Source organism: Laetiporus sulphureus (genome assembly GCF_001632365.1).
Source record: "Laetiporus sulphureus 93-53 unplaced genomic scaffold LAESUscaffold_7, whole genome shotgun sequence".
In the NCBI taxonomy this organism is placed as follows: domain Eukaryota; kingdom Fungi; phylum Basidiomycota; class Agaricomycetes; order Polyporales; family Laetiporaceae; genus Laetiporus; species Laetiporus sulphureus.
This window is the reverse complement of record NW_024468516.1, coordinates 872,186-895,137: the sequence shown is the minus strand read 5'-3', so window position 1 is coordinate 895,137 and position 22,952 is coordinate 872,186. Positions and strand designations below refer to the sequence as shown.

Here is a 22,952-nt window from a genome sequence, read left to right as displayed (position 1 = left end):
TGTCGCTACGTCCATCATCAGCAGCACTTAACGCAAGCAAATCGTAGCGGCTAAGATTCCTAATCACTCTTACGATATTCTTACTGGCCATGAGATCGACTTGTCTAACATATAGTGATAAAGCATTGCGACGTGGGACGTAAAGTTTCCATCTACAATCAAGATTGGAGTTATGGTCTCTGCCATTTGAGCATAATGTCCCTCATCTGTCCATAGCAGTATAGTAGTGAGACCCCACGCCAATGAAGAGGTGTACAATTGATGATAGACCGCGAACTGCGAATGACCGGCGGTGAACAAAACTCACCCTTTGCCGTGTAGTCAAATGCCTGTACTATAAAGCCATGCTTCTACTCTAGCCCTATGGATGGATATAGTCGTCATCAATGTCCTCACAGGAGCGTCTCGCCTGAAAAGCATGTCAGCAAGGCGGACAATAGTTATACAAGAGAAGGACTACCTAACGCAGATCGCGCGAGCGAACAGCCCACTGCGATAGTCTGCTCCACATCCTTGTCCTCCGCAAGCGACGGGTTGACCTCCTGCATCGACATCGGAATGTTTCATCTCGAGCGAATGCATGATAGCAGTATCGTCTCACCATTATATCCACAGCGACAAGACATCCGGTCTCGTAGATCGCCTCGCAGATGTAATGTCCCTCCCTGAAGGTGAGACCGCCACGAACCTATACCGACCCATCAGCAACAAAGATCGCCCGACCCCTCAAGTTAACGCACCGGCGTTCCTGTCGACGGCGCGACGCTCGGGTCGAGCGCATCCACATCAAAGCTGAGGTGGATCGGGCGGTCTCTGCCCGGATTCACGTGGTCGAGCGCCATTTCGACCACCCTGCCGATGCCGTACTTGTCGACCTCGTGCATGCTGAACGCACGAATGCCACTCTCCTTCAGGATGCGCTTCTCGCCCGCATCAACGTCGCGCAGGCCGATGTACACTAAGCGCATCGGCGCGAGGGCGGGGCGCACCCAGCTGAATTCAGGAATCTTGGGGCCCAGCCCGAGCAGGAAGGACACGGGCATGCCGTGGATGTTGCCTGGGTGACAGGTGGGTGGCAGGAGGAAATAAGGTATGGGGGCGGGCGTACCTGACTCAGTCGTCTCGGCGGTGTTGATGTCGGCGTGCGCGTCCACCCAGATCACGCACGCGTCAGGGTAGCGACTGTATGGGAGTTAGCGCTTGCACACTCTAGCACATGGTCTCCGACTCACTCCAGCGTCCCCGAAATCGTACCCATGGCCTATAAGACTTTCAGCGTGTGACCTCGTCCTCTCAATCACCTCACGCACCAACGAATGATCCCCGCCCAACGTCAGCGTCATCTGCCCCTTCTTCGCATGCCCTCCAACGACCTTCGCGACCGCCTCGCACACGCGCGAGACGAGGCGCGGGTTCTTCAGCTTGCCGATTGGCGGGTCATTCTCCTCGTCGATCTCCTCGAACTGATGGTGCCCGTCGAACTCAACCTTCCAGCCGAGCTCCGCGATCTGTTCGGGCAGCCCCGCCTCCACGAGCCTGACCGGACCGCGGTCGACGCCGAGCTTGGACTGGGGGTGACAACCAATCAGTGGCAGAGAAATGGAAGCGTGGACGGAATGTATACCTGACCGCCTCTTCAGGACGGTCGCGAGAACGAATTAGCCTCAGTTTACTGAAAATAGGGATGGGGATCACCTAAAGGGACACCCGACAATCTATTTGCTCGTCAATCATCTGAATGGTGAGCATTTCGTCACAGGCGCGATGCACGCACCGCGACTGTCTTGGGTTCGGGGATGAAACGAGAGGCTGAGGCTGAGGCTTCGGAAGGCATTCTGGCGTGGCAAGCTAAGTCCGTCTAGTAGGAGAGGAAAAGACAAGAGTCAAGAGGTGTGAGCTGCGGCGGGTCGAGCGGTTTTATGACAAGCCGCACCGTGCACCGTGCATCGATCCAATCGCATATAAAGTAGATCACGTGGAGTCCACTGTTTCTGTCCATCCAGGCACTGCTTGGTCCTCCTCCGTGGTCAAATGTCCATGTCCTGACGCCTTGGATCAGGAGGACCGCATGTACTTAGCGCAAAGCGTTTGATCTTAGAGCCCGAAATAGACGCTAGACCGGAATCGCGAGGACAACTTTCGAGTGCATGGATAGATTTCGATTGGACATATAGCAGGAAGAGTAGTACTGCAGCGGCTAATGCAGCAGGTAATTGGTGAGATTGAAGGTGACAGCGCAAGCTAGTAGAGCGCCATATATGAGATGCACGCCGTCATCCCGGATCCGGCCACAACGGCTTGGCTCTCCCGAATGTCCCGAATATTGGACTCAAGTCTACTCAAGTACGTACACACGCGCACACCTCAAACCTGAGGCCTGAATGCCTCAAGCCCAGAGCATATGGCAGCTGGCATGGGATATGCCTTACTTGCAATCCATTTTACGGTACATGGCAAGGACAGTGGATGGCACTAGCCTGCTTCATGAGAAAATATCCTCCCAGGTCCGAGTTGAACGCCACAACGCCTTGCATTGATTATCTATATGCACCCACCTTATTAGACTATTACCTGCATAGTGAGAGAGCCCCAACACGGACCGACGTACGAACACCTTCTCGTTTGATGTATCTGTTGTTCCGCGATATTCTACGCTGGAGAAGACAAGACAATTTTCACCACTGCAGGCTCCGATTCCCTTTCATGAGTCTTGGAGAAAGTGTTATCCCTCCAGATTAACAACTGAAGCGGGTACGAACTAGAAGGTGATGCAACTTGTCTTTACAGCAAGTTTGTGAGGACCAGAAAACCGGCGTGAATGGGCGTCGATATTATTAGATCCTGCTGCAATGTATAAATGTGGATCATCGGCGGAGAGTTTAATCCACTCTTCATCATCGCAGATACCAACTTTCGCATATTCACAATTCAGCATTCTCTTCCTTGACATTGAGGGTCAATGAATGAATGGCAGCTGATAGGTTTTCACTTGGAGGATCTCTCAGGAGAGCTTTAAATAATGAAGAATATCACCGTAGATAATATAAGTGGACATACGACGCGAGAGAGGAACGCAGATCGCATCACGTACGCTCCCTTGCATCCTGCGACGCTTCGCTCAAACGCGATCACGTGCGGTCACGACGCGATCATGTGACAAACCATCCCAGGTGAGAGTTAAGCGCCGACCGCGCCACAGGCGTGGGCTTGAGCTTTAGCACGCATATGTAGGATTGAAGAGAAAATTTGTTAATAGAGACGTAATAAATAGAGACGCGGTATAGCTGGAAGCCGCTATCCGAGGAGCAACGGAAAAGGGGAGTACGTAGCCTTCGATCTTAAGGATCAGCCGCTACACCGAACCTCGATTCGGATTTCTACTTCATGGTCTTCCATTGGCAATGCCGGAGATGCCTCGTCAGCTGGAGCATTCATTCCATCCGAGGTGGCGGTGGTAGTTCATACTACCCCCCCGGCGAGTGACAGCTCCCCATCCTCGTCCCTCGGATGCATCGTGTTGCATTACATCAACTATATATGCCAACCACTCGCGCTCCTAATGCTATCCTGTCTATTACACACCCCATACCGTTGCGCACTTCAGACCATCGAGCACATCCCCGTAAGTTCAACGTAAGGAAGGATCCTAAATGTATTATGTTCCGAGTCGAAATTATCGGGATCTACCTGTGCATTACATTATAGTACATCGAAGCACGTATATCTTCTCACCGATGGCCCAAGTCGCAGTTTGTTCCACCGGGGCACGTAGAGCCGAAATATGAAGGGGGTAATGGGCTAGCGACATTGCCGTGCAACAAGTCGCCCGGTATGCTACACCCACATGACCTATCTGCCGTCCTCCATCATCATCCACCGTCGTCGGTCCCCATATTTGCGTACGACCTGTCAAGCATCACTCATGGGAAGATTAGCATGTTCACAAGAGAGGCAGGTCAAAGTCTAGGAGAATAGGAGAATACTACCGTTGCCGGGGAGCCTAGGTCATCGGATTGATCAGACCCTCGCTAGATCGCCAGCTGTCCCTGTGGTGCTGGTTCTGACTTCAGTCTTCTCGCTGTTAACGTATGAACCAAAGCATACCTTTCGCCTGCCATCGTTCGCTCGTCGAGAATTCTGGGGATGCAAAGGTCAGCACGAGATTGTAGAAATGGATCACTCGCCTCAGACGTCTGGCATCGCTTCTGGGATGGTTACAGACGATGGAAGGAAAGCTGCTGGAAGAAAGAGAGGGATCAGCATGACAACGAGTCCGTAGCAACGGGAATGTGAGGAGTGGAAGAGTTCGGGGAGCGGAGGGGGAGAAAGGAAAGTACGTCCATGACCGTATGGTATAGGGTGAGAGAGGATGTGAGAATATCCGTAGCAGCGGTCCGAAACGAAAAAGAAAGAAAAAAAGGATATGAATGACAGCAATTGAATCCGAATCGTTGGCGGAACGAGACAGAGACACAGTGCGTGGCATGCAGAAGGGGAGAGACCGCTTCAATTTTCGAAGTCCTCTGGCAGGTCTTCCCCAAACAGCTCCACGAAGAGTTTCTCCAGCTCGCCCTCCTTGATCTCTAACTCCTCCGACAATTCCTGCGACGGCTCCTCCGCCTCCGCAATTATACTCAGCTCATCATCATCCTCATCCACCACGCCCGCCGCTGCCTTTGCACGCGTCTTCCTGCAGTGCTCGTTCCACCGCGCATACGCACGCGGCGGCTCGTCGTCGTGAGTGGGTGTCGCGGGCCTCGGCGACACGGAAATGTTGAAGGCAGAGAACTGGCGCTCGTCGAAGAACATACCGTGCACGTCGGTCTCGGGGAAGGATCGGCCGGGGAGCGCAACCACGGGGAGGGGTACGCCGTCGGGCCCGCACCGGGCGGGCACGGGGCATGCTGGCTGCGCAAGGTCCTTCCCAAACTTGGCGGCGGCGCCCTTCTGCCCCTTCCCGAAGACCAGCGCGAGCTCGCGTTCGAGCTCACGCTCGAGCTCAGAGTCGGACGAGGGCATGTTGGAGAGGATGTCTTCCGGGGCGCCGAGGGACGAGAGGATGTGCGGCGCGAAGATATCTATCATCATTTCGTCGTCGACGGGCGTGGGGAGGGGGGAGATGCCAGTGCTCGAGGTAGAGCTTGTACTATAGGCGGAAGAGCGCGACATAGCGGGGGTAGCACTCATCGGCAGCATGGTTGTGGGCGCGCCGAGGGTGACCGGCTGCGAGAACACCGCAGGAGGAAGCGTGAGGCTGTCAAAGGCGGGCTGCGAGGATTGTGGCATCACGTTGACAGGCGTAGGGTTCCAGCCATTGGCGGTTCCCCGCACGACATTGTTCTCCTCATTCGTCAAAAACGCAAACGCGGCGTTGACGTCGGAGTTCATTTCCATGAATGAGAATGAGTCTTCCGCAGTAGGAATGGAGGAAGGCTGCACAGGGGCCTGATGAGTGAGAGAAGCGTTAGGTGCTGACCAGGACATGTTCGCAAGAACATCTGAACCGGCGTCGGGGTGAGTGGACGACAGGTTCATGAACCTAAGCGTCAAATTCGAGTGCGAGACAACGTTACTGTAAGCCATGCATGGTAAGGAGAAAGACTAGTACTCACTCGAACGAATCATCCGCAGGCTGAGGCACGGCCATTAGCGGTTGCGTCTGCGACGGTCCAGGTTCGGACTGCCCATTCCCAGCGCCCAAGAATCCAGCGGATTTCAAGAGTCTGAAGAGCGTTGAGGGAGAAGGCTTTCGCTGAGCGCTCGCCTCCTTGCGGACCGGACGGAGGCCCTTGGGGAGGAGACCGCTAGCGGCTTGCAGCTTCCTGAGCTGAGCGCGGTTGGCCTTGTGGTCGAGCACATAGACACAGTCTCCGCCGCGCGCGAGGCAGCGGTTGCACCTGGGGCGAGTTCCGGAGCACTGCAGCTTACGATCAACGTAGAACAGCAGCTAACTCCTTCAAAGAACGCACCTTGGTCTTTCTCTCACGGCACGTCTCGCAGGCTTGCGGAGTGCGTGAGCGATCCCGATCGGCATCCTTCTGCCGCAAGAGACCAATGCGAGGTCCATTGGGCTTAGGAAGGGAAGGGAAGGTTGCGTCGAGCGGTGCCGCGACAGAGCTGGTTGGTTTGCCGTTGACAACAGCAGACGGGACTGAGTCATCTGAAGTCCAGCTCTGCTGAGCAACGCCAGGAGACAGGCCTTGAGACACTTTGAGGTACATGCGTTGAAAGACACGAAGCATCTGGGCCATACGGGCGCTCTCGCGCGGGTCCGATTCTGCTTGGTCGAGCAGCTGAATGTCGGCCATGTTCGCGACGTCGGAAAACTTTGGCTTGGAGGAGGAGACGTTTGCAGAAGCAATGAGGGAGTGGAGGAAGGGAGTTCCAGGCATTGTATGAGATATTTCTGAGAAAAAGTAGGGGCAAAAGATCGCTGGTAGCAAGTGCTGTAGTGGCAGGATGCAAGAAGCGATAGGGCTGACAGCTCAGCTGGGATCAGGATTTTATACAGATCGCAGCTCAGGTGTCGGTCCAAACACGAATTCGTAGTCGAGGTACCGGGGGGTTGCAGACTGAATGTGGCTGGCGGAGACCAAATGCGCGTCTCGATCACGTGCAGCAACGCGCCAGGCCACGCTGGCATCCATTTTTGGCTTACCCCGCGTTTTACCCCGCACTTTCTTGCCAATTATCCCACATCCTCTGGCACGCCCATAATGCATCATCGTATCTTGTCTTCGTCCTTACATTCGTTAGCTTTGAAAACCCCTCGCTCAGCTGCTCTATTCCATCCGCGAATCCAAAGCAGATTTGCCTCCTATTACAACGCTAATGTTGCCGGTCTGAGCGAAGAACAAGCTGAGGTATCTGCATCTGTTTCGATGCGAGAATCTTGTGCTCAATGCAGGTCTAGTTTAGGAATGCAGTGACAGAGTTTGCGCAACGTGAAGTCGCTCCAAGGGCTGCAGAGATCGACAGGAGTAATAACTTCCCATCAGTAAGCGAACCCTGAGCGGTGTATCATTCGGACTTGCCGCCCGCATCCCAGAGGCATGCTTACCTTCGTATAATGTAGGATCTATGGGAGAAGCTGGGCTCAATGGGTCTGCTTGGTATCACTGTCTCTCCGGAATACGGCGGTCTCTCCCTAGGATACTTCCACCATACACTGGCCATGGAGGAGTTGTCTCGCGCATCGGGGTCCGTGGCTCTGTCCTACGGCGCACACTCCAATCTCTGTGTCAACCAGGTACATTGTCCTATGATTGAGCTCCTCTGTGTTTTGTTCTGCAAGAATCGTAGTCTCTCAAGGCCCCAGGCTCAAGGCCCAATTAATTTAGTTTAAATGTTATATACATGGCCTCACATGCTAACTTATGAGTAGATTTATCGCTGGGGGACCGACGCACAGAAGGCCAAATACCTTCCAGACCTCATTGCTGGCAAGAAGGTCGGCAGTCTCGCCATGAGCGAGCCGGGCAGTGGGAGCGACGTCGTCAGCATGAAATTGCGAGCAGATAAAGTGGACGGCGGGTACAAGCTCAACGGGAACAAATTCTGGTGCCTTCGTTCGCTGGCGGGTAGATCGTGCGCTTGCTCACCATTGCGTCGTCTACGTCAGGATCACCAACGGACCCACTGCCTCGACTCTGGTCGTCTACGCTAAGACGGCTCCGGAGAAAGGCTCGCGGGGTATTACGGCATTCATTATCGAGCGTGGATTCCAGGGGTTCTCGACACATCAGAAACTGGACAAGGTCGGCATGCGGGGCAGCGATACGTGCGAGCTGCTGTTCGAGGACTGCTTCGTTCCTGAGGGCGAGTGCTTCCTGTCGTGCACTCTATCTTTTGCTGATGGTAGTTTCATGGTGCAGAGAACGTTTTGGGCAAGGTCAACGGAGGTGCCGAGGTGCTGATGTCCGGACTTGATCTGGAGCGGCTCGTGCTATGCGGTGGTCCGTTGGGGTGAGGTGGTTGGCGCTCGGTAACACCCAGCTGGCTGAAGTCGCTATTCTCAGACTCATGCAGGCGGCGTTTGACTATGCCGTGGAGTACGTGCATGATCGCAAGCAGTTCGGCCAGCCTGTAGGGACGTTCCAGCTCATGCAAGGTACGACGTCGCCACTGGAAGGAGTGATGTATCACTGAGGTAGCGGAAAATAGGGAAGATTGCGGATATGTATACGAAACTGAACGCGTCGAGGTCGTACGTCTATGCTGTCGCTAAGGCGTGCGACCAAGGCAAGGTCAGCCGGCGAGTACGTACGATATCCACAGCTATCATCTCCCGTGACTGCTGACCGTTTTACCTCGGCCAGGACTGTGCGGGAGCAATCCTGTACTCCTCCGACCGCGCAGTGGAGGTCACCATGGACGCGATGCAATGCCTCGGTGGGAACGGCTACATCAACGGTACGTCTCCACGCTTGTCATGCATTGTACACACTTGCTGAATCCGTATGCTCTGCAGATTACCCCACCGGCCGGTTCCTGCGCGATTCACGCTTGTACACCGTCGGCGCAGGGACGCAGGAGATCCGGCGGATGCTCATCGGACGCGAGTTCAATGAGGATTTCAAACGCCAGTCATCATGAGAGTTTGCGTGGGCGTGGTGCATTGAATAAGGGAAAGGATGCATTACTAATGCCTTGTTGAACCGGATTCATTACTAGTTGGCTATATCTAGCCACACGCATTGAATATCGTGTATATCCACAAATTTCTTGTATATATGTATCATTATGCTTGATGGATGGAGTTGGGCACAGCAACCGCGTTGAGAGAGAGATCATAATCACACATGCACGACTCGGCTTGGTTGACCGATTCATCGACATGCTCGGTGATTGATCATGATTCATTCGGCTCACAGTAGATCATTAGGAAGAGTATATATATATACAACACGCTCCACAAGGACGAGACTAACTGTGCCACGATAGAAACTCGATCGAAAATGGATATACATAGTATGCATGAACATCGTGTTAGAGCATTCAGGCGTCGCATTAGTCGGCACACAAGAGTCGGGGTATCAAAATGTCTGCTACACAGAGCGATTTGAAGACGGCGAAAGATGCAAGTTACACATGTCCGACTACATAGGACAAAGTAGTATGACATAAATAGAGAACAGGATTCGCGCGTAATAGTACGTGTAGTATGAGCGGTGCTTGACAGCGACTCGCGGGAATTGTACCGATCTTCCAAATACCTTGAATGAATACGAAACCTGGACGCTTGCGGCCAATTACCGGGAATGTTCTCGGAGACAGGGAAAGAATTGCGGACCTGAATAAAGTCCACAAAGTCAGCGCGGACGCTGCGCAAATGCGGCAACAGACTCAACAGTTTCCAAAACACGTCACACAAACAACTCCTGCTGCTCATCTTAGTGGTCGTCCTCCCAATCATCTTCTTCTTCCCAATTCTCTGCGGCCGCTCCCTCCGCCTGCCTTTGCTCCGGATCGTGTTCGCAGCCTTCACCAGAAGATCCGGCCTCCATGGGTACCTCAACTTGTTGTGCTCTGTGATGACGATCTTGATCCGAAGGGCCAGCGACCATCGACTCATCTGCAGCGGTGTTTGCCTGGCAGGTGGTGGCTGCGGAGGGTTCCGCCTCTGGGTCAATTGCAGGAATGCTGGTTGAGGCATCAGAATGGATCACAAGGCTGGGAATGTCGATGGCCGCGCCAGTCTGCACGCCATGGCGTGAGCGCACAAACGAGGGAGTATCGGATTGTTCCCTCCACGCGGCTTGGGCCGTTTCTTGGATATTTAGCAAAATACGAGAGACAAGAATGGCGTTGAGTCTATAACATGCATGAGTACCTGCTTCAATCAGCATAGATCGGGAAATCTCAACGGTATTTCCAAGTTGTTCACAACATATGCGGCATTCTACATAGGACGTCACGGTTTTACGAAAACATTAATCAACCTCAGTATGAGAGTTGATGGACATTTGGATGACAGACCTGGCCAATAACCACCAGGACGTCGATGCTGATGTTCAGCAGTAATAACGTTCTATGGCGAACGTCTCAGTTTTCCCTGCAATTGAAAGGAGTCGGCCACGTACACGAACTGAATCGTGCCTACATACAGAACAGAAGATGACCCAAACACGGTCCTACAACACAAGTTTTACTCACCGTCTCTCAGCAACAATGCTACCAGTGAAGGCCTCTGAGAGAACACTCCAGTCGAGTTCCGGCTGAGTTGTTTGTGCAGCGTCCTCCAGATGACACCGACCGTTACAACATTCAAGACCACAGAAATAACAAGGCTGGTGATTGTTACTACGAAGTGACCGTCAGTGTGGCTCATTTGGAGAAGGTAGTGCTTATAATCAGCTTGCCCCTGGTAGTTGACGGTTGAGAAGAAAATATAAGCTGTCGACAGAACGGGTTGCTTACTTTGTGTAGGTGCTCGCAAACGAATTCTGTGAGAACGTGTAGCATATTGCCGTAGGTCCTGATACAATGACCCCGGTTGACTCGTTCACGAAAGCTTCTCACGACAAGAGACTTAGTGATGGAATGATTCGTTCTATCCAATCATCGTACAGAGCGTACCTTCGACAATATCGAGCCCCCAATCCGCAACGACTAGCAACGCAATAATAATGGTAACACGCCAGCTACGTTCGGTCACTGCGTATACTCGTAATAATGTGACCACTGTGATAGGATGTCAGTATCTAGGTGAAACGTGGTGCACGTGAATCCACCTTCGGACACTGCCCCAATTGCGAGTATGAAACTGTCAAGTACATTTTGTACTACTTCACAGCTAAAAGGCATGAAATGTAACATGTTTTGCAACTCAGTGAGACAGAGGACTCGGAACGAACCTCTGCCGTCGCATCCTGTCAGACTGCCGTGATCAGATTGAAGTTCCATCAGAATACGTACAGTTTGTGAGTAGATATTCGTTAACGCTGATACGTATACAGCGCCATAGACGAGAGCCAGCAGTCGATTGACGAAGAAGAGGACTGCTGGGAATGACTTTTTGCCCCAAAAGAATTTAACCTCTTGATTGAATGTAGTAATATGTTCGTAGAATATGAGGGCTAGATCGGGTCATCTTTGCAAGCATCATAGCGATCAACTACAATTGTACTCACCTGCTCCGGATGCAGAGGCACAATTCGATATGAAGCTGTGCATGATAGGCCCTCGGAATCAGCAAACTGGCTAACAGGGAGGAAATCAAAGCTCACTTTGCCTCGAGCAGCTCAATCGGCCCAGAGGTGGCACTCGCCATGCTGTGAGTAGAGAATATGAATGGGTAACAAAGGTGTGAGTAGCAACTCGCTCTGGTCAGCTATTTGACATGCTTGAAATATGATCATCAGATGCAAAGCGAGACGAATCGACCGTTGCGGAAGCATAAATATTCTTCTCTCATTGGAGTTTACTGTTGACTGAGGATTCTGTGCAGTTCTCACAGTACGATGGGCTCAACTGAGCTGTCATTTTCAACGTTTGCCAATTACATCGAACATGCCGACTCCATCGCACTCATCGCCTCCAGCGAGGGGGACTAATATTGAGCATACTATTGTCATTTGAGGTCTCCTGCAATGCAGAGGACATGCAACCATCTTCCCATAGGTGGGTCGGGACCTATATGATACGAGTTGTTCCAAACCAGAGGCTGCCAGTTCCATGTGCGCCACAACCGTCAAGCGAAGACGATATATCGCAATATCTGTGCAGAAGCAATCCACCGGGTGAAAAGGCAGACGCTTTACCAGCGCGTCTGGCCCCCTTGGGGTGCGACATTGGTGATCGCATCGCCAGCCATGGCTACAAGGAGGCTGCACGGCTGTGTATGATCTAGGTTGAAACAGGCTGTCAATGATGCTCGTCGTAGGCACTAATTTGAGACTCGGCGGTTGGATGTTGATCGAGCGGTGCTTGACTTTGATGAGTTCATCAAAGTTCCGGTACGCTCTTGTAGCCGAGACGCACGTATGTAACAGCCACATCACGCGTAAGACAGGGGAAGATTGTACGGAAAAAGATCTGTGAATGCAGGCAGGTGGCACAGGGCTTATGAAGGCTGGCGTGTCACACAAAAATAGCAGGCAAACGCACAGTCATCGTGAATCTGACAGCATGGCTCCGACACTCATTCTCTTCCCTTAGTCCTAGTTCTCCCCATCTGACTGCATTTCCTCCTTGACATCGTCCATCCGCTCTTCCTCGTTCACGTCCTGATGAGCATCGCCGGAAGTAACAACACTGCTTGCCATGCTGTGCGATTCTGCAATGCCTTAATCACGTTCAACAGAGTCTTGCGGGTAAGAGCGACCGCTCTCTGGGGCTTGTTTGGTGCTGTCGAGGACGTTCATTTCGAACGACATATTCTCGACGTCGACTTGTGTTTGGAGCCCACGCCGCGATCGGATGAAAGAGGGCGTTTGAGACTGCTTTCCCCGTGTGGCCGTGCTGCGGCTCGGACGTTGAGGAGGACATGAGAGATCAGAACGGGAGCGAGTCTGTGATATCGTCAGTGCGTCATTGGTAGAGGAAATGTGAGACGATTGCTTCACTAGTATTGGAAAACAATCGACGACATAGTATTCAACATTCTGCCCTATCCACAGTCATGTACGGCAGAGTGATTAGCATCTTGCAGAAGATATGGCGTGGGAAGAAAGAGCATGCACTTACGAGGTTCACAAATATGGTAGATGCAAATGTTATTTGAGCTCAGAAACCAACGTCAAACCATCCAATAGTTGTACCATCTCTGAGCGGCAGGCTACTGCTCAGAGATGGTACAACCATCGGATGGTGACATGCGGGTTCCTCGTCAGAGGTGCCAGCTGTCTATGGTGAACATACAGGGTGTGCCAGAGAATTGTAAGCGCCATGATGACGGCAATTGTAGATTGTAGCTACGGTATTTATAAGAATCTGCGGAGACGCCCTGTGGCGTGTAACAGAGTTGAGTCTAAACGGTGATGAACTGGTCTCCCGGGAAAGCCGTTCCATCTCACTGATATGTATTTGTTAGGTGCTCCAACGCTGGTCGGGACGTGGTGTCGTATGACCTCCAATGGGGATGCTCCTTTGGCCTTCGCCTTACTAACTTCGTCGTGGCATTCGGAACGAGCTCCGTACTCGCACCTGCGTTACAGATGCATGAAACCCTTACTGTCGAGGGCCTGGCATGCAGGTTATGCTCGCCGTCGATCTGCAGTCAGCCTGCCGCTGTTGTCATGAACACCGGGACAAACTCAACCCCACAGTCCGACATCTGTGATCCTTAACTCTGCCTTGTTACCCTTTCATTGCGAGATGGAAGCTCGTGCATCGCATCCATGTATGGATGATCAACAAGATGCAAATGGTACAAGAATAGGTGATCTATGAGAAGGCTGGCCAGTTGGCAAGGTCTTGAAAACATAACACGAGCAGTCATCGTTTTGTGAGCTATTCATTCTGCATCCGAAGGGTCATTGGGCATTGAGCTTGATCACCTGCAGGTTCACTCTTTTCAAGCATCCAAATTTCTCCCGTAGCTTCGTTTTATCATGCACGTATCTCGATACAAGGCACCATATGCTAGCTATCTGTGATCACCACGGGTTGATTTCTCCCTAGTCTTGACCGTCTGATTCTGGCAACCGTCACGTTTGAAGCGAGAAGGCAATGCAAGCATCAGAAGTCTGATCAAGTGAGGTGAGATCGAGCACGAACCGCAGCTCGAGCTAGTTTACGAGGCAATCAGATCCTGATGCTTAGGAATTGTTCCTCTGGCGCCATCCTGCATGATGATCGCATGGAATGAACACTAATACTCGAGTTCCAAATCGAGCCTCAAGTGAGGCAGCCGTCGATGTCGGTCGTACTGCCATTATGATATGCCGTGCCGCCCAAGGAAGATAGTGCGAGCGGGACTCGACTGCAGCCCCATTGCGCGAGGCAGCTCGTGAGATGACCTCAATGTGCGAACGACGACAGACGAAAAGTATGCTTTGATGCCCGCATTTACAGCGAGAATACTGAAGTCACATCCTGCACCATAGGCATGGCTGGCGATCTAGCGAGGGTCTGGTCAGCTCGATGACCTACCTTTCTTCGGTGATGGAGGTATTCTTCAAAACTTTGTCTTGCCTCCCTTGTGAGCACGCTGACCCTCCCACGAGCTATGTCTGTAATATCACATGCAATCCTTTGGACCGATGACGGTGGATGGATGGCAGATGTGGATGTAGCATACCGGGTGACTTGTTGCACGGCGATGTTGCTCGCGTCGCGAGTGGCCAACAGCGTGATCGCGTCGCTGACGGTCGACTTCAATGCTTTTGAGAGTCCTGAGTCCTCTCTGAGCTCTCTTTCCTTTGTTTGGCTTCATCCTCATGTCACCGTTTTGTGTCCTTCCGCTGCGCAGCGGAGTGCTTCATCATGATCAGGATTCTTTATGTTCTTTTTTTCGTTTAATGTATATCTGACATGTGCGCGAAATCAGCCTGTCGATCTTCCTCCACGCATAACCGGTAGTTCACGCTACAGTGGCGGATGTTACAGCAAGTAACGACGGATCTTACTTTTACTATTGGGCGCGTCTCTTCTGCGGAGCCATTTTCAGTGCTGATCTGCCCTTTCCCCTCATATGACACCACTGGCACCTAAATTCACTCACACATGTCCCGGATCTGAAAACTACATCAGACGGCTCAGGCAAGCCTCCTCTATTGCGGCCCGTACGGAATTGATTCTCAAGAACGCTTTGACACATGACGGTTGGCGACTGCCATACGTTGCAGTTCTGGCCGCCTCTCTTGTTGTAAGAAACTTCCTAAAACTGCATGTCCGACGATCGATAGTTGCTTATAATTTTGCCTCAGAACCTACGAGATGAAAGTGTATTCAATGGTCTACCGACAAGGAGCTTGCGGCATTACAAGGCATCGAGGTTCCTGACTCCGTCGTCGATACTTCTGTTAATTCTACGTTTACGAATCTCACGTCCAACGACGACGGCGCCGAGGAAGAAAGCGTTTTGACTGTTCTACTCAGTTCATGATCATCCACTACACTGAGAAATGGAGCGCGCTAACACAAGCAGTGCATTTGCCGGTGTATGCTGCGGATGCAGGGAGTTGGCTTGGCTCGGCAGACGGGCAGGCTGCGCTTCTCCTTCCTTCGCAACGCAGGTACGTAGGACACTGAAGCGATGGCTGTGTCTCGAACTCTACTCCCATTTATGCTCAGCAGAGAAGGAATGCACAAAGCGAGGCTTTGCTGCGGCTCATCTGCGGTTCAGGAGAAGACGTCTGTACGCCAAGTGCCTTGGGATATTTGGGTCACAGACGGTCGGCCGTGTTCATGCGCTCAAGCGACTGTCTCAAGCGGTGTGATAGCAGTGCGTCTGGAAAATGTACGTGTGTGCGATATTTACCCGTGAAGGGAACGTGGAATAGGCGATGGACGATAAGGTAGATGCTGTGCAGACTGTGGGAAGCTTCAAGCAGGAGATCATTGTTCCTTGTGAATCAAACAATTGCAGCGGTTTCGAAAGGACGACATGCGTGGTGATCATGAACAAGGGTGCATCTGCGAGGACATGAGCTCGGGCATCGAGATTTGTGGCCACGCTGGGCCTGGTCCGAGCACCGCCCATGTCCGAAGCGGCGCGTCGGGGAAGCGGAAGCAGTCCGGACCGGCGCTCCGGCGCTTTTGGCGGGGGGCCCGGCCACAGGTTACCGCGGCTTGGTGGCCTTGGCGTCGACCAGAATGGTAGTTACGTAATTCGTGGCTATGAGCCTGTGGATCGTCAAGAACATGCAGGGGAGCCAGTCGAGCACCTCCAACTTCCTCGATTATGTCCCTCATCACCGACCAGACGCCCCTCCTCACCAGCGGCAACGGGCACGGCGATGCACGGTCACTCCCGCGTCGTTTCGTTAATATCCTCAAGGCTGAGGGGGAGCCCTCCTGGCTTGCCTCGTACAAGTTTTTCATTTTTGGTTCCTGGTGGAACATCCTTCTGCTATTTGTGCCACTCAGCTATCTGTCGCATACGTTAAAATGGGATGCTGCGCTGCGTTTCTGTTTTAGTTTTATGGCAATTATGCCATTGGCAGCAGTACGTCATGAGAAACACAGTTCTTGGCTGCAGTTACTCATCGTATATCTCTGTTCCTAGCTCTTGGGCACCGCCACAGATCAACTGTCCGTGAAGCTCGGACAGACTTTGTCCGGCCTATTGAACGCCTCATTTGGTAATGCTGTCGAAATCATTGTCGGTATAGCTGCTCTCTTGCAAGGTGAGTTAGCTCTTTCTCCTCTGTATTGTTGTCTAGACAGAATTCTGTTTTCAGGTCAATTGCGGATTGTGCAGACATCGGTAATTACTTTTGCAGACAGCATATATGCGGTTCTAAATGCTCCTTAGATGCTCGGATCCATTCTTTCCAATCTCCTGCTCGTCCTTGGTTGCTCCTTCTTTGCCGGTCAGTACTTTTGGCAATTCTGGAATCCGAATAACTGGCTATACTACCTGCACTCTAGGCGGCCTCAAATCCACAGAAAACATTTTTCAAGCCACTGCGGCTCAGGCGTGAGTGTTCTCCCCCGTTCTATACTCTTTCAGATATTGACACACGGTACGCCAGATCGAGTTCGGTGGGTATATGCGTCGCCGTCATGAATTTTTGCTAACATTCTTGATAGCTCATGACCCTTGCATGCATCAGTACGTTACTCATTTGGCTATATCGTGAGCGGAACACTCACGAATGGGGCTATGCACCAGCTCTCGTGATTCCCGCTGCCTACCACAGCGCCAAGGTCCACGATCTGTGCGAGCACAACGCGACCTCGAATGCCACCTTCTCCTTGAACAACACGGTCATCGACGGTTCAGACCTAGACGAAGGAGACGAAAACGGCTTGCTGTTCATCTCGCGCGGCACTGCGCTGCTGCTTTTGTTTGTATACGTCGGGTACTTAATCTTCCAGGTGCGTCACGATTTACATTTTCGCCGAGTGTGAACACGCGGAAAAAGTAATATGTATTTGTGCTGAACGGTGTTCATAGTTGAAGACGCACCACGTCTTGTTTGATGGAGAGCTTCAAGAAGAAGGGGAAGAGCCGATGATGAGCGTGCCCGCAGCTGGATCTGCGTACGTTTATTCTTCACTTTTGCGATTGAAATATCAGCTGACAGCTGTCCTGCCGCAGGTTGCTGCTGGTCACGGTTGTCACTTCGTTTTGTGCAGATTACTGTGAGTATCCTACGCATGCATAATTGATCGGTTGCACATACTCATATCTCTCCCTCACTCCTACAGTGGTTGCTTCAATAGAGGAAACTGCAGACACGTATCATATTCCGACGGCATTCATTGGTGTGATCCTCCTGCCGATCGTCGTACGTCGCCTTGTTCCCGCACACCGCGGGGAATGTCGCTCATATCCTTGTCAATCCCACAGGCAAATGCAGCAGAACACGTTACTTCCGTATGGATGGCGCTGAAGAACAAGATGGCGTTGTCGATCGAAATTTGTGTAGGGAGTTCAATCGTGAGCACATCCTGACGTTCCTTTTTCGTAGCCACGCATTGACGCTCCTTGTGCTTGATAGCAAATTTCCACATTTGTCATTCCGTTGCTCGTCATAATCGGTTGGATGTGAGTTGTGTCTCAACTCTCTTTGCTAGGATTAATTGACTTATCGCGCCAACGCAGAACGAATCATAATCTGACGCTGTATTTCTCCAACTTCGAGGTGAGTTTCGGCTAGCAGCTCAGAGATCAGGTTCATATCGTGGCGAACTCGTCGCTAAACGTCGTGACTTTCGCAGACCATCGTCCTATTTGTGTCTGTGCTTCTAGTTCAGTTCCTCGTGCAGTATGTTTCATGTTCTTCGAATTGTTTCTTCATCTAATATGCTGGTTTCCTGCAGGGACGGCAAGTCGAACTATATGGAAGGCATCATGTAAGTGTTGTGTTGTCTTTCGAGGGCCAGGAGCTGGTATCCTGGACTAGTTGATGCACGTGCTGACTGCGAGTATAGGCTGTTAACCTTGTACTTGGTCATTGCGATGGCGTGTATGTTAATCTTCCTTTCGCTGTAGACGTGCGTGCGCTGACCTCCATCTTTTATGACAGTCTGGGCGTCTTGAAGACCAAAAAATTCTGAGGCTAACCGAAACTCACCTCTCTGCTTCCGCTCGCCACGAACGTTATTTTCTCAGATACCATTTGCTGCCCCTTGACACCCCATTCCCCAAATTGTACCCATACCGAGTCTCTGCGCATGCGACTTCCGCAGCATCTGCTGCCACTCTTTCACCGCACCGGGGCCCGCGCTCGGATCATTCCCTACTCTCTTTCATTGTCCAGTTGACTGGACGGCGCGGTCTTATGATAGACTGTGCGCCTGCAGGAAGCCAACGACCTCTTGACTCTGCGATGTTCGTCCTCGCAGGAGTCAATGTAACCGGCTTGCTGTGGGTGCGGCCCGTTGAACTCGCTACTATTTACGCCCTGGTGGCTCTTTCTCCTAGCTCAATGATGCTTGTGGGTGCAATATATCATTCCATCGGACTTTTTTCATTTGAAAGGATTGGGTGATCGCGTGAATAGTCGTGCAATCGACCGAAAGCAAGCTCATTATAGAGGCTCCGGCTGTCTGGTTGAGCAAGCGCCCGATTCTGATCCGAGAAGCGACGTCCACACCACACCGACCCACATATATATGTCCTTCGGGATGCTTCAGTGAATGAATAGCGATCGATCAGTGATTGTCGCTTCCTCGCCCTGAGCGCGGGACTGCGAGATCAAAGCTTAGCATATGCATGGAGTTCAGGAACATGGAGTCGCTGAACCACAATCACATCATTGCACACAAATGAGCGCCTGTGAAGCCGACTGGAATGGAAAACGGGTATACAGCGTGAAAGGAGAACAGCGATGGGACTGCACATGAAAGACGTGTCTACGAAATGAGACTGTCCCCTTGGAGCTCTTCAAACTTCTTGCGAGCCAAGCGGATATTCATGCGCAATGCGGCAGTTTCTACGATCGTTCGTCAGCCCGGTCACGCATAGTAGTGGAAGATGGACACTGATACCTATTGTGGGGTCATGCACGACGATGAGTACATACGTGTTCTTCGTAAGCTCGTCGAGTACCGCGGTAAAGTCCGCGAGCTCAACCTCGAGGGACTGGAACTCCTCGCGCACGCGCGAGCACGAGAGCTTGAAACCCTTGATGAGCTCTGACGTGCGCTCGTAGCGTGTCGGCGAGAGTTGGTGCGGGTTAGCGTCGGGCTCGACGGACTCATGCTCCGTCGTGGGAAGAGAGACCCCCGAGGTAGTCGTCGGCGTCTGGAGGTCATTGAGGGGGTTCGGCGCGGGAGAGGTGGAGGCGGAGACAGGCGCAACGGTTGTAGGAGTAGGAGAGGAGGTAGCGATGACGAGGAAGGTCGTGCGCTCAAAGAGGATGACCTCAGTCGCACTACAGGCGTACCCAAGCGTCGTGAGGTGCTTTGAGAGGACGCCGGCGTTCGGGATAAGCGTGTGCACTATCCGCGACCATGCCTGTTAGGAGTGCGTCAGGGCAGTCGACGGCATAATTATTGAAGCTCCTCACCTTGTAGAGGCTCTCATCGTGTATAGTCGTTCCAAACACCGTGACCTCAGCGTCCCCGCTCGCCTCCTTGAGCTCTTGCGTCTTGCGTTCAAGCGTCTTGCGCTTCTCGCGCGGATCGCTCACGAGATCCATCTTGTGCACGAGCAGAAAGACGGCCGCGCCGGGGCTGTATGTGCGGAGCGCGGCGAGGCAGCGCTGGTAGTACTCGAGGTCTTTGTCGAGGTGCGGCGTCTGCACGTCAAAGACATAGATGAGCACGCCGACGTGCTGGAAGACGGTGGCTTGCTGTGTCGCGAGATAGCCGTCCATGTAGCTGTCCTGCCCGCCGCAGTCCCAGAGATTGAGGATCAGGTCGCCGAAGAATCGCACGTGGTTCTGGTCGACCTCGATGGTTGGACTCCAGCGCATCGTGAGCGAGGATGGGTGTGTTGAGCTGAAACATGCGGATGAGCACGTACAGGTCTCGCTCTTGGGAGGGCGGAACGCACAAGATCAAGGCCCGCATCGACGTCTTGCCGCTTCCTGACGCTCCCATGAGAAGGATCTAATAGAGCGTCATGCATCTCCATCTGCATTCTGCACGATTTCATCGCCCACCTTCTTCTTCACCATGGCTATAAGAACGAACTGGTGTGCGCGACTCGGAGTTCAGGTGGGAGTCAACAGGAGTTATAGACGCCTAGGCAATTCTTGAACCGTTCAAGCAGCCAACGTACGGTTTTTGGACAAGCGATGAGCCTGTGTCTCGGAGAAAGCAGGACGAGGTAGGATTCAAGCATGACGGTTCTGAAGGAGGCGACTCGACCACTGAGCGCCGCAACAAACGCCCGTCACCGCGACATACGAATCTGACACCTGCACTAATCGCAAAGCATTCTGAAGAACATGGCAGGTGTATTGTAATGTATATTTGCTCCACGAAATACAATGGATGTCCGTGAGTACAACACGACGATATCGCAGAGCCACCAATTAGCGTGCGCCGTGTGGGTTCTGCCGTCCAGACGTCCATGTTTCGTACAATCCCCAGTTCTTCTTCAACATATCACGCATCCCCCAGTTCATGAATGTAATCAAAATTTGCCCGCTGCCCACCTCCTGGTGTGCGATGCCATCTCCACAGCAGCAATCGCCCAATCCTCGCCATGGTTATGGCCCTTGTTCGCCCCTCGCCCGATGCCCGCTCGATCCAACGCCTGGTCGTCGTTCAGCGCCGTGAGGACACCGAAGATGACAGGCACTCCCGTGTCAAGCTGGACGCGCATGAGTGCGTGCGAGACGCTATCGCAGATGTACTCGAAATGCATCGTGGAGCCTTTGATGAGCACGCCGATGGCGATCACGGCGTCGAAAGGCTGACTTGACATAGATGAAGCTGCGGGTGCGGGAGTTGACGCGCGAGAGGATGGGCGGGGTGAGGCGAAGGACGCGAGTCCGCCAAGGAGGTCGGTCGCGGTCGCACCGGCCTGGACATGAGAGCATGCAATAACCCTGTAAGGATGAGTTCAGATGTTAAGCCGTGCATAAGAAGTGAGCTCACTTTGAGCAAGCGAGTGGTAGTTCAAAGCTACCAGGAACAGACTGAACAACAATATTGCTGTCCTTCACGCCCTGCTCCTTGAGCTTCGCGATGGTACCAGCGAGGAGAGCATCGATGACACTCTTGTTCCAACGAGAGTGCACGATGGCGATGCGCAGAGACGAACCGTCAAATCTGACGTTCGAGGGGGCCGGGCCTTTGATTGACTCCATTGTTGTTCGCGACGCGCAGGCACGCGTCTTACGCGCCCATCGTCGTTGCCGGCGACGATCGCGTTGCTTGCGCGTATTTGCCATCAGTGGCAAATACTGAATTTCTCATGGTTTCCGATCAGACCTGCTCGCATATAGCTACTGTCCGTACTCTGCCATCTGTTTCCTCGCTGTCACGACCATTAGAGCATGCCTGTGAGGCGGAATGAACGAATCGCCTCCCAGCGAGATAATGGTGCGGACGTAGACTACGTGCATTCATAGCATCAAATGCTCATACGTTGTTCTCACTCTCTCCATCGGCAGATAGGCATGCGGTCGCTCGCGACTCCCTGTCTCGGAAGTCGCTGAAAAAAGTATCCAGCTCTGATTGTACGTGCATTTGTGCGCTTGAGGACTGTATTTTATTGAGGCAATAGTCCAGCGTCTTCAGACAGCTCTAGCTCTTCGGATGATTCTGATTCTGACGCAAAGTCGACTTGTGAGTCCCCCAGATCAATTACATCTATGTTTGCTCATCTCATGTCATTGTGATGCAGCATCATCGTCCTCTTCTTCTGGTAAGTGTGGACTCAGGATGTACGCGTGAGGTCATATTTAGTATGCTGTTCAGGTGGTAGCACACGATCACAGAATCAGATGAAGAAAACGACAGCAGCTGTTCCGGCGACAGAATCAAAAACAGTCTCAAAAGTTTCTAAGCTGACGAAGACCCTCTCCGCTGCATCCAGCGCGACACTCACTACTGGCGGCGAACATGGCGATGACGACGACTCAACCTCAGGCTCGGACTCAAGCTCGAGTGAGGAGGAGACTGAGGACAAAATAGTCAAGGAGAAGAGTAAGAAGGCGGATAGAGAGAAGAAGGCCGCATCAAGCTCGAGCTCTGGCTCCGGCTCAAATTCGGACTCGGACTCTTCCTCTAGCTCCCGCGGGGAAGAGGCAAAAGAGGTGAAGGGGGACGCCACAAAGAAGGAAGCTGCAAAAAAGAACAAAAAGGCTGAGAGCAGCGACAGCGAGTCGTCAAGCTCCAGCTCTAGCGAGAACAGTAGCAACGACTCCGACTCCGACTCTCATTCAAGCTCAAGCTCAGGTTCCAGCGAGGAGAAGACGAAGAAGAAAAAGACAGTCGCAGAGCTGAAGAAAAAAGCAAAGAAGAGCAGCTCGTCAAGCTCGAGCTCGAGCGAGGAAGGTTTGACGTCCGACATTAATCTCAGCCTAAGTGACTTCATCCTGAAGGCGCTTGGCGTAGATGACGTCGTCCTGAAGGCGGTTGCATACGCATTTGTGGCCGATCCCGAGGCTAAAGAGGCGTGGTGGCGCGAGACGATCACACAGTACCAGACACGTTTCTCTCACCAGGCACAGAAAGAAAATGGGGCAGTCAGAGGACAGAAGAGAAAGGCGAAAAGTAGCAACTCATCAAGTTCCAGCTCTAGCGAGAGTGACAGCGACTCATCGAGTTCCAGCTCTGGCGACAGTGACGGAGGTGGCTATGAGGTAAGGCATTCTGACGTGATTCGTGTTGCACTCTAGTAACTCTCAGTAATGAAGGAGAAACGTCAAACGGTCAAG

General features: G+C 52.5%; 10 protein-coding genes across 10 annotated transcripts; 4 read left to right on the top strand and 6 right to left on the bottom strand.

Moving 5' to 3' along the window:
- Positions 1-392: 392 nt before the first annotated feature.
- On the bottom strand, positions 393-1,834 carry LAESUDRAFT_756693 (Ureohydrolase; the record flags this gene model as incomplete). The annotated part of the gene is made up of 9 exons (XM_040912195.1): positions 393-409; positions 461-542; positions 602-688; positions 741-1,057; positions 1,109-1,182; positions 1,233-1,261; positions 1,311-1,568; positions 1,630-1,695; positions 1,775-1,834. The coding sequence occupies 9 exons, from the start codon at positions 1,832-1,834 to the stop codon at positions 393-395; spliced, it is 990 nt and encodes a 329-aa protein (XP_040767516.1).
- A 2,672-nt stretch (positions 1,835-4,506) lies between these two features.
- On the bottom strand, positions 4,507-6,392 carry LAESUDRAFT_756692 (uncharacterized protein; the record flags this gene model as incomplete). The annotated part of the gene is made up of 3 exons (XM_040912194.1): positions 4,507-5,539; positions 5,613-5,917; positions 5,970-6,392. 3 exons carry the CDS (start codon positions 6,390-6,392, stop codon positions 4,507-4,509), a joined length of 1,761 nt encoding a protein of 586 aa, XP_040767515.1.
- Positions 6,393-6,670: 278 nt separating this feature from the next.
- Positions 6,671-8,770, top strand: LAESUDRAFT_695612 (acyl-CoA dehydrogenase NM domain-like protein). The gene is made up of 10 exons (XM_040906244.1): positions 6,671-6,863; positions 6,914-6,997; positions 7,076-7,249; positions 7,385-7,560; positions 7,622-7,818; positions 7,875-7,965; positions 8,019-8,110; positions 8,164-8,258; positions 8,319-8,412; positions 8,471-8,770. The coding sequence occupies exons 1-10, from the start codon at positions 6,717-6,719 to the stop codon at positions 8,593-8,595; spliced, it is 1,275 nt and encodes a 424-aa protein (XP_040767514.1). The 5' UTR covers positions 6,671-6,716; the 3' UTR covers positions 8,596-8,770.
- A 459-nt stretch (positions 8,771-9,229) lies between these two features.
- Positions 9,230-10,631, bottom strand: LAESUDRAFT_520250 (uncharacterized protein). Its single transcript, XM_040902784.1, has 8 exons — positions 10,579-10,631; positions 10,420-10,513; positions 10,156-10,363; positions 10,083-10,098; positions 9,979-10,030; positions 9,867-9,901; positions 9,351-9,813; positions 9,230-9,292 (listed from the first exon to the last, which is right to left on the bottom strand). The coding sequence occupies exons 2-7, from the start codon at positions 10,462-10,464 to the stop codon at positions 9,393-9,395; spliced, it is 777 nt and encodes a 258-aa protein (XP_040767513.1). The 5' UTR covers positions 10,465-10,513; positions 10,579-10,631; the 3' UTR covers positions 9,230-9,292; positions 9,351-9,392.
- Positions 10,632-11,362, bottom strand: LAESUDRAFT_520249 (uncharacterized protein). Its single transcript, XM_040902783.1, has 5 exons — positions 11,229-11,362; positions 11,133-11,167; positions 10,914-11,078; positions 10,734-10,795; positions 10,632-10,683 (listed from the first exon to the last, which is right to left on the bottom strand). The coding sequence occupies exons 1-4, from the start codon at positions 11,270-11,272 to the stop codon at positions 10,785-10,787; spliced, it is 255 nt and encodes an 84-aa protein (XP_040767512.1). The 5' UTR covers positions 11,273-11,362; the 3' UTR covers positions 10,632-10,683; positions 10,734-10,784.
- A 266-nt stretch (positions 11,363-11,628) lies between these two features.
- On the top strand, positions 11,629-11,956 carry LAESUDRAFT_722753 (uncharacterized protein; the record flags this gene model as incomplete). The annotated part of the gene is made up of 1 exon (XM_040908268.1): positions 11,629-11,956. A coding segment is annotated over exon 1 (208 nt), but the record flags the coding sequence as incomplete, so codon positions are not given.
- Positions 11,957-15,793: 3,837 nt separating this feature from the next.
- On the top strand, positions 15,794-18,589 carry LAESUDRAFT_695611 (calcium/proton exchanger). Its single transcript, XM_040906243.1, has 18 exons — positions 15,794-16,111; positions 16,172-16,292; positions 16,347-16,372; positions 16,421-16,478; positions 16,537-16,585; positions 16,641-16,650; positions 16,699-16,720; positions 16,781-16,986; positions 17,066-17,151; positions 17,210-17,253; positions 17,320-17,399; positions 17,462-17,551; positions 17,613-17,659; positions 17,717-17,756; positions 17,833-17,879; positions 17,935-17,967; positions 18,046-18,080; positions 18,141-18,589. Exons 1-18 carry the CDS (start codon positions 15,848-15,850, stop codon positions 18,152-18,154), a joined length of 1,272 nt encoding a protein of 423 aa, XP_040767510.1. The 5' UTR covers positions 15,794-15,847; the 3' UTR covers positions 18,155-18,589.
- A 188-nt stretch (positions 18,590-18,777) lies between these two features.
- On the bottom strand, positions 18,778-20,422 carry LAESUDRAFT_810727 (uncharacterized protein). Its single transcript, XM_040914248.1, has 5 exons — positions 20,223-20,422; positions 20,114-20,169; positions 19,626-20,058; positions 19,105-19,573; positions 18,778-19,049 (listed from the first exon to the last, which is right to left on the bottom strand). Exons 1-5 carry the CDS (start codon positions 20,235-20,237, stop codon positions 18,970-18,972), a joined length of 1,053 nt encoding a protein of 350 aa, XP_040767509.1. The 5' UTR covers positions 20,238-20,422; the 3' UTR covers positions 18,778-18,969.
- A 120-nt stretch (positions 20,423-20,542) lies between these two features.
- LAESUDRAFT_674761 (6,7-dimetjyl-8-ribityllumazine synthase) lies at positions 20,543-21,422 on the bottom strand. Its single transcript, XM_040905572.1, has 2 exons — positions 21,166-21,422; positions 20,543-21,116 (listed from the first exon to the last, which is right to left on the bottom strand). The coding sequence occupies exons 1-2, from the start codon at positions 21,375-21,377 to the stop codon at positions 20,699-20,701; spliced, it is 630 nt and encodes a 209-aa protein (XP_040767508.1). The 5' UTR covers positions 21,378-21,422; the 3' UTR covers positions 20,543-20,698.
- Positions 21,423-21,513: 91 nt separating this feature from the next.
- On the top strand, positions 21,514-22,759 carry LAESUDRAFT_748307 (uncharacterized protein; the record flags this gene model as incomplete). The annotated part of the gene is made up of 5 exons (XM_040911509.1): positions 21,514-21,612; positions 21,684-21,749; positions 21,802-21,858; positions 21,917-21,932; positions 21,986-22,759. Coding segments are annotated over exons 1-5 (957 nt in total), but the record flags the coding sequence as incomplete, so codon positions are not given.
- Between the last annotated feature and the right edge of the window lie 193 nt (positions 22,760-22,952).

What these genes read in the sequence shown, in the direction of transcription:
- LAESUDRAFT_520250 (XM_040902784.1), bottom strand. Translation starts at nt 10,464, where the DNA reads ATGCTACACGTTCTCACAGAATTCGTTTGCGAGCACCTACACAAA. An exon ending in TTTGCGAGCACCTACACAAA is followed by an intron (nt 10,364 to 10,419) that starts GTAAGCAACCCG and finishes GTCAACTACCAG; the next exon opens with GGGCAAGCTGATTATAAGCA. An exon ending in GTGAACAACTTGGAAATACC is followed by an intron (nt 9,814 to 9,866) that starts GTTGAGATTTCC and finishes TGCATGTTATAG; the next exon opens with ACTCAACGCCATTCTTGTCT.
- LAESUDRAFT_520249 (XM_040902783.1), bottom strand. Translation starts at nt 11,272, where the DNA reads ATGGCGAGTGCCACCTCTGGGCCGATTGAGCTGCTCGAGGCAAA. An exon ending in ATTGAGCTGCTCGAGGCAAA is followed by an intron (nt 11,168 to 11,228) that starts GTGAGCTTTGAT and finishes TATCATGCACAG; the next exon opens with CTTCATATCGAATTGTGCCT. An exon ending in TGCCTCTGCATCCGGAGCAG is followed by an intron (nt 11,079 to 11,132) that starts GTGAGTACAATT and finishes GACCCGATCTAG; the next exon opens with CCCTCATATTCTACGAACAT.
- LAESUDRAFT_695612 (XM_040906244.1), top strand. Translation starts at nt 6,717, where the DNA reads ATGCATCATCGTATCTTGTCTTCGTCCTTACATTCGTTAGCTTTGAAA. An exon ending in CTCAACGGGAACAAATTCTG is followed by an intron (nt 7,561 to 7,621) that starts GTGCCTTCGTTC and finishes CGTCTACGTCAG; the next exon opens with GATCACCAACGGACCCACTG. An exon ending in GGACTGCTTCGTTCCTGAGG is followed by an intron (nt 7,819 to 7,874) that starts GCGAGTGCTTCC and finishes TTCATGGTGCAG; the next exon opens with AGAACGTTTTGGGCAAGGTC.
- LAESUDRAFT_810727 (XM_040914248.1), bottom strand. An exon ending in TCGATGCGGGCCTTGATCTT is followed by an intron (nt 20,059 to 20,113) that starts GTGCGTTCCGCC and finishes CGCATGTTTCAG; the next exon opens with CTCAACACACCCATCCTCGC. An exon ending in ACGATGAGAGCCTCTACAAG is followed by an intron (nt 19,574 to 19,625) that starts GTGAGGAGCTTC and finishes CACTCCTAACAG; the next exon opens with GCATGGTCGCGGATAGTGCA.
- LAESUDRAFT_674761 (XM_040905572.1), bottom strand. Translation starts at nt 21,377, where the DNA reads ATGGAGTCAATCAAAGGCCCGGCCCCCTCGAACGTCAGATTTGACGGT. An exon ending in CTACCACTCGCTTGCTCAAA is followed by an intron (nt 21,117 to 21,165) that starts GTGAGCTCACTT and finishes TCATCCTTACAG; the next exon opens with GGTTATTGCATGCTCTCATG.
- LAESUDRAFT_695611 (XM_040906243.1), top strand. Translation starts at nt 15,848, where the DNA reads ATGTCCCTCATCACCGACCAGACGCCCCTCCTCACCAGCGGCAACGGG. An exon ending in TGGTTGCTCCTTCTTTGCCG is followed by an intron (nt 16,479 to 16,536) that starts GTCAGTACTTTT and finishes CCTGCACTCTAG; the next exon opens with GCGGCCTCAAATCCACAGAA. An exon ending in GTGCCCGCAGCTGGATCTGC is followed by an intron (nt 17,152 to 17,209) that starts GTACGTTTATTC and finishes GTCCTGCCGCAG; the next exon opens with GTTGCTGCTGGTCACGGTTG.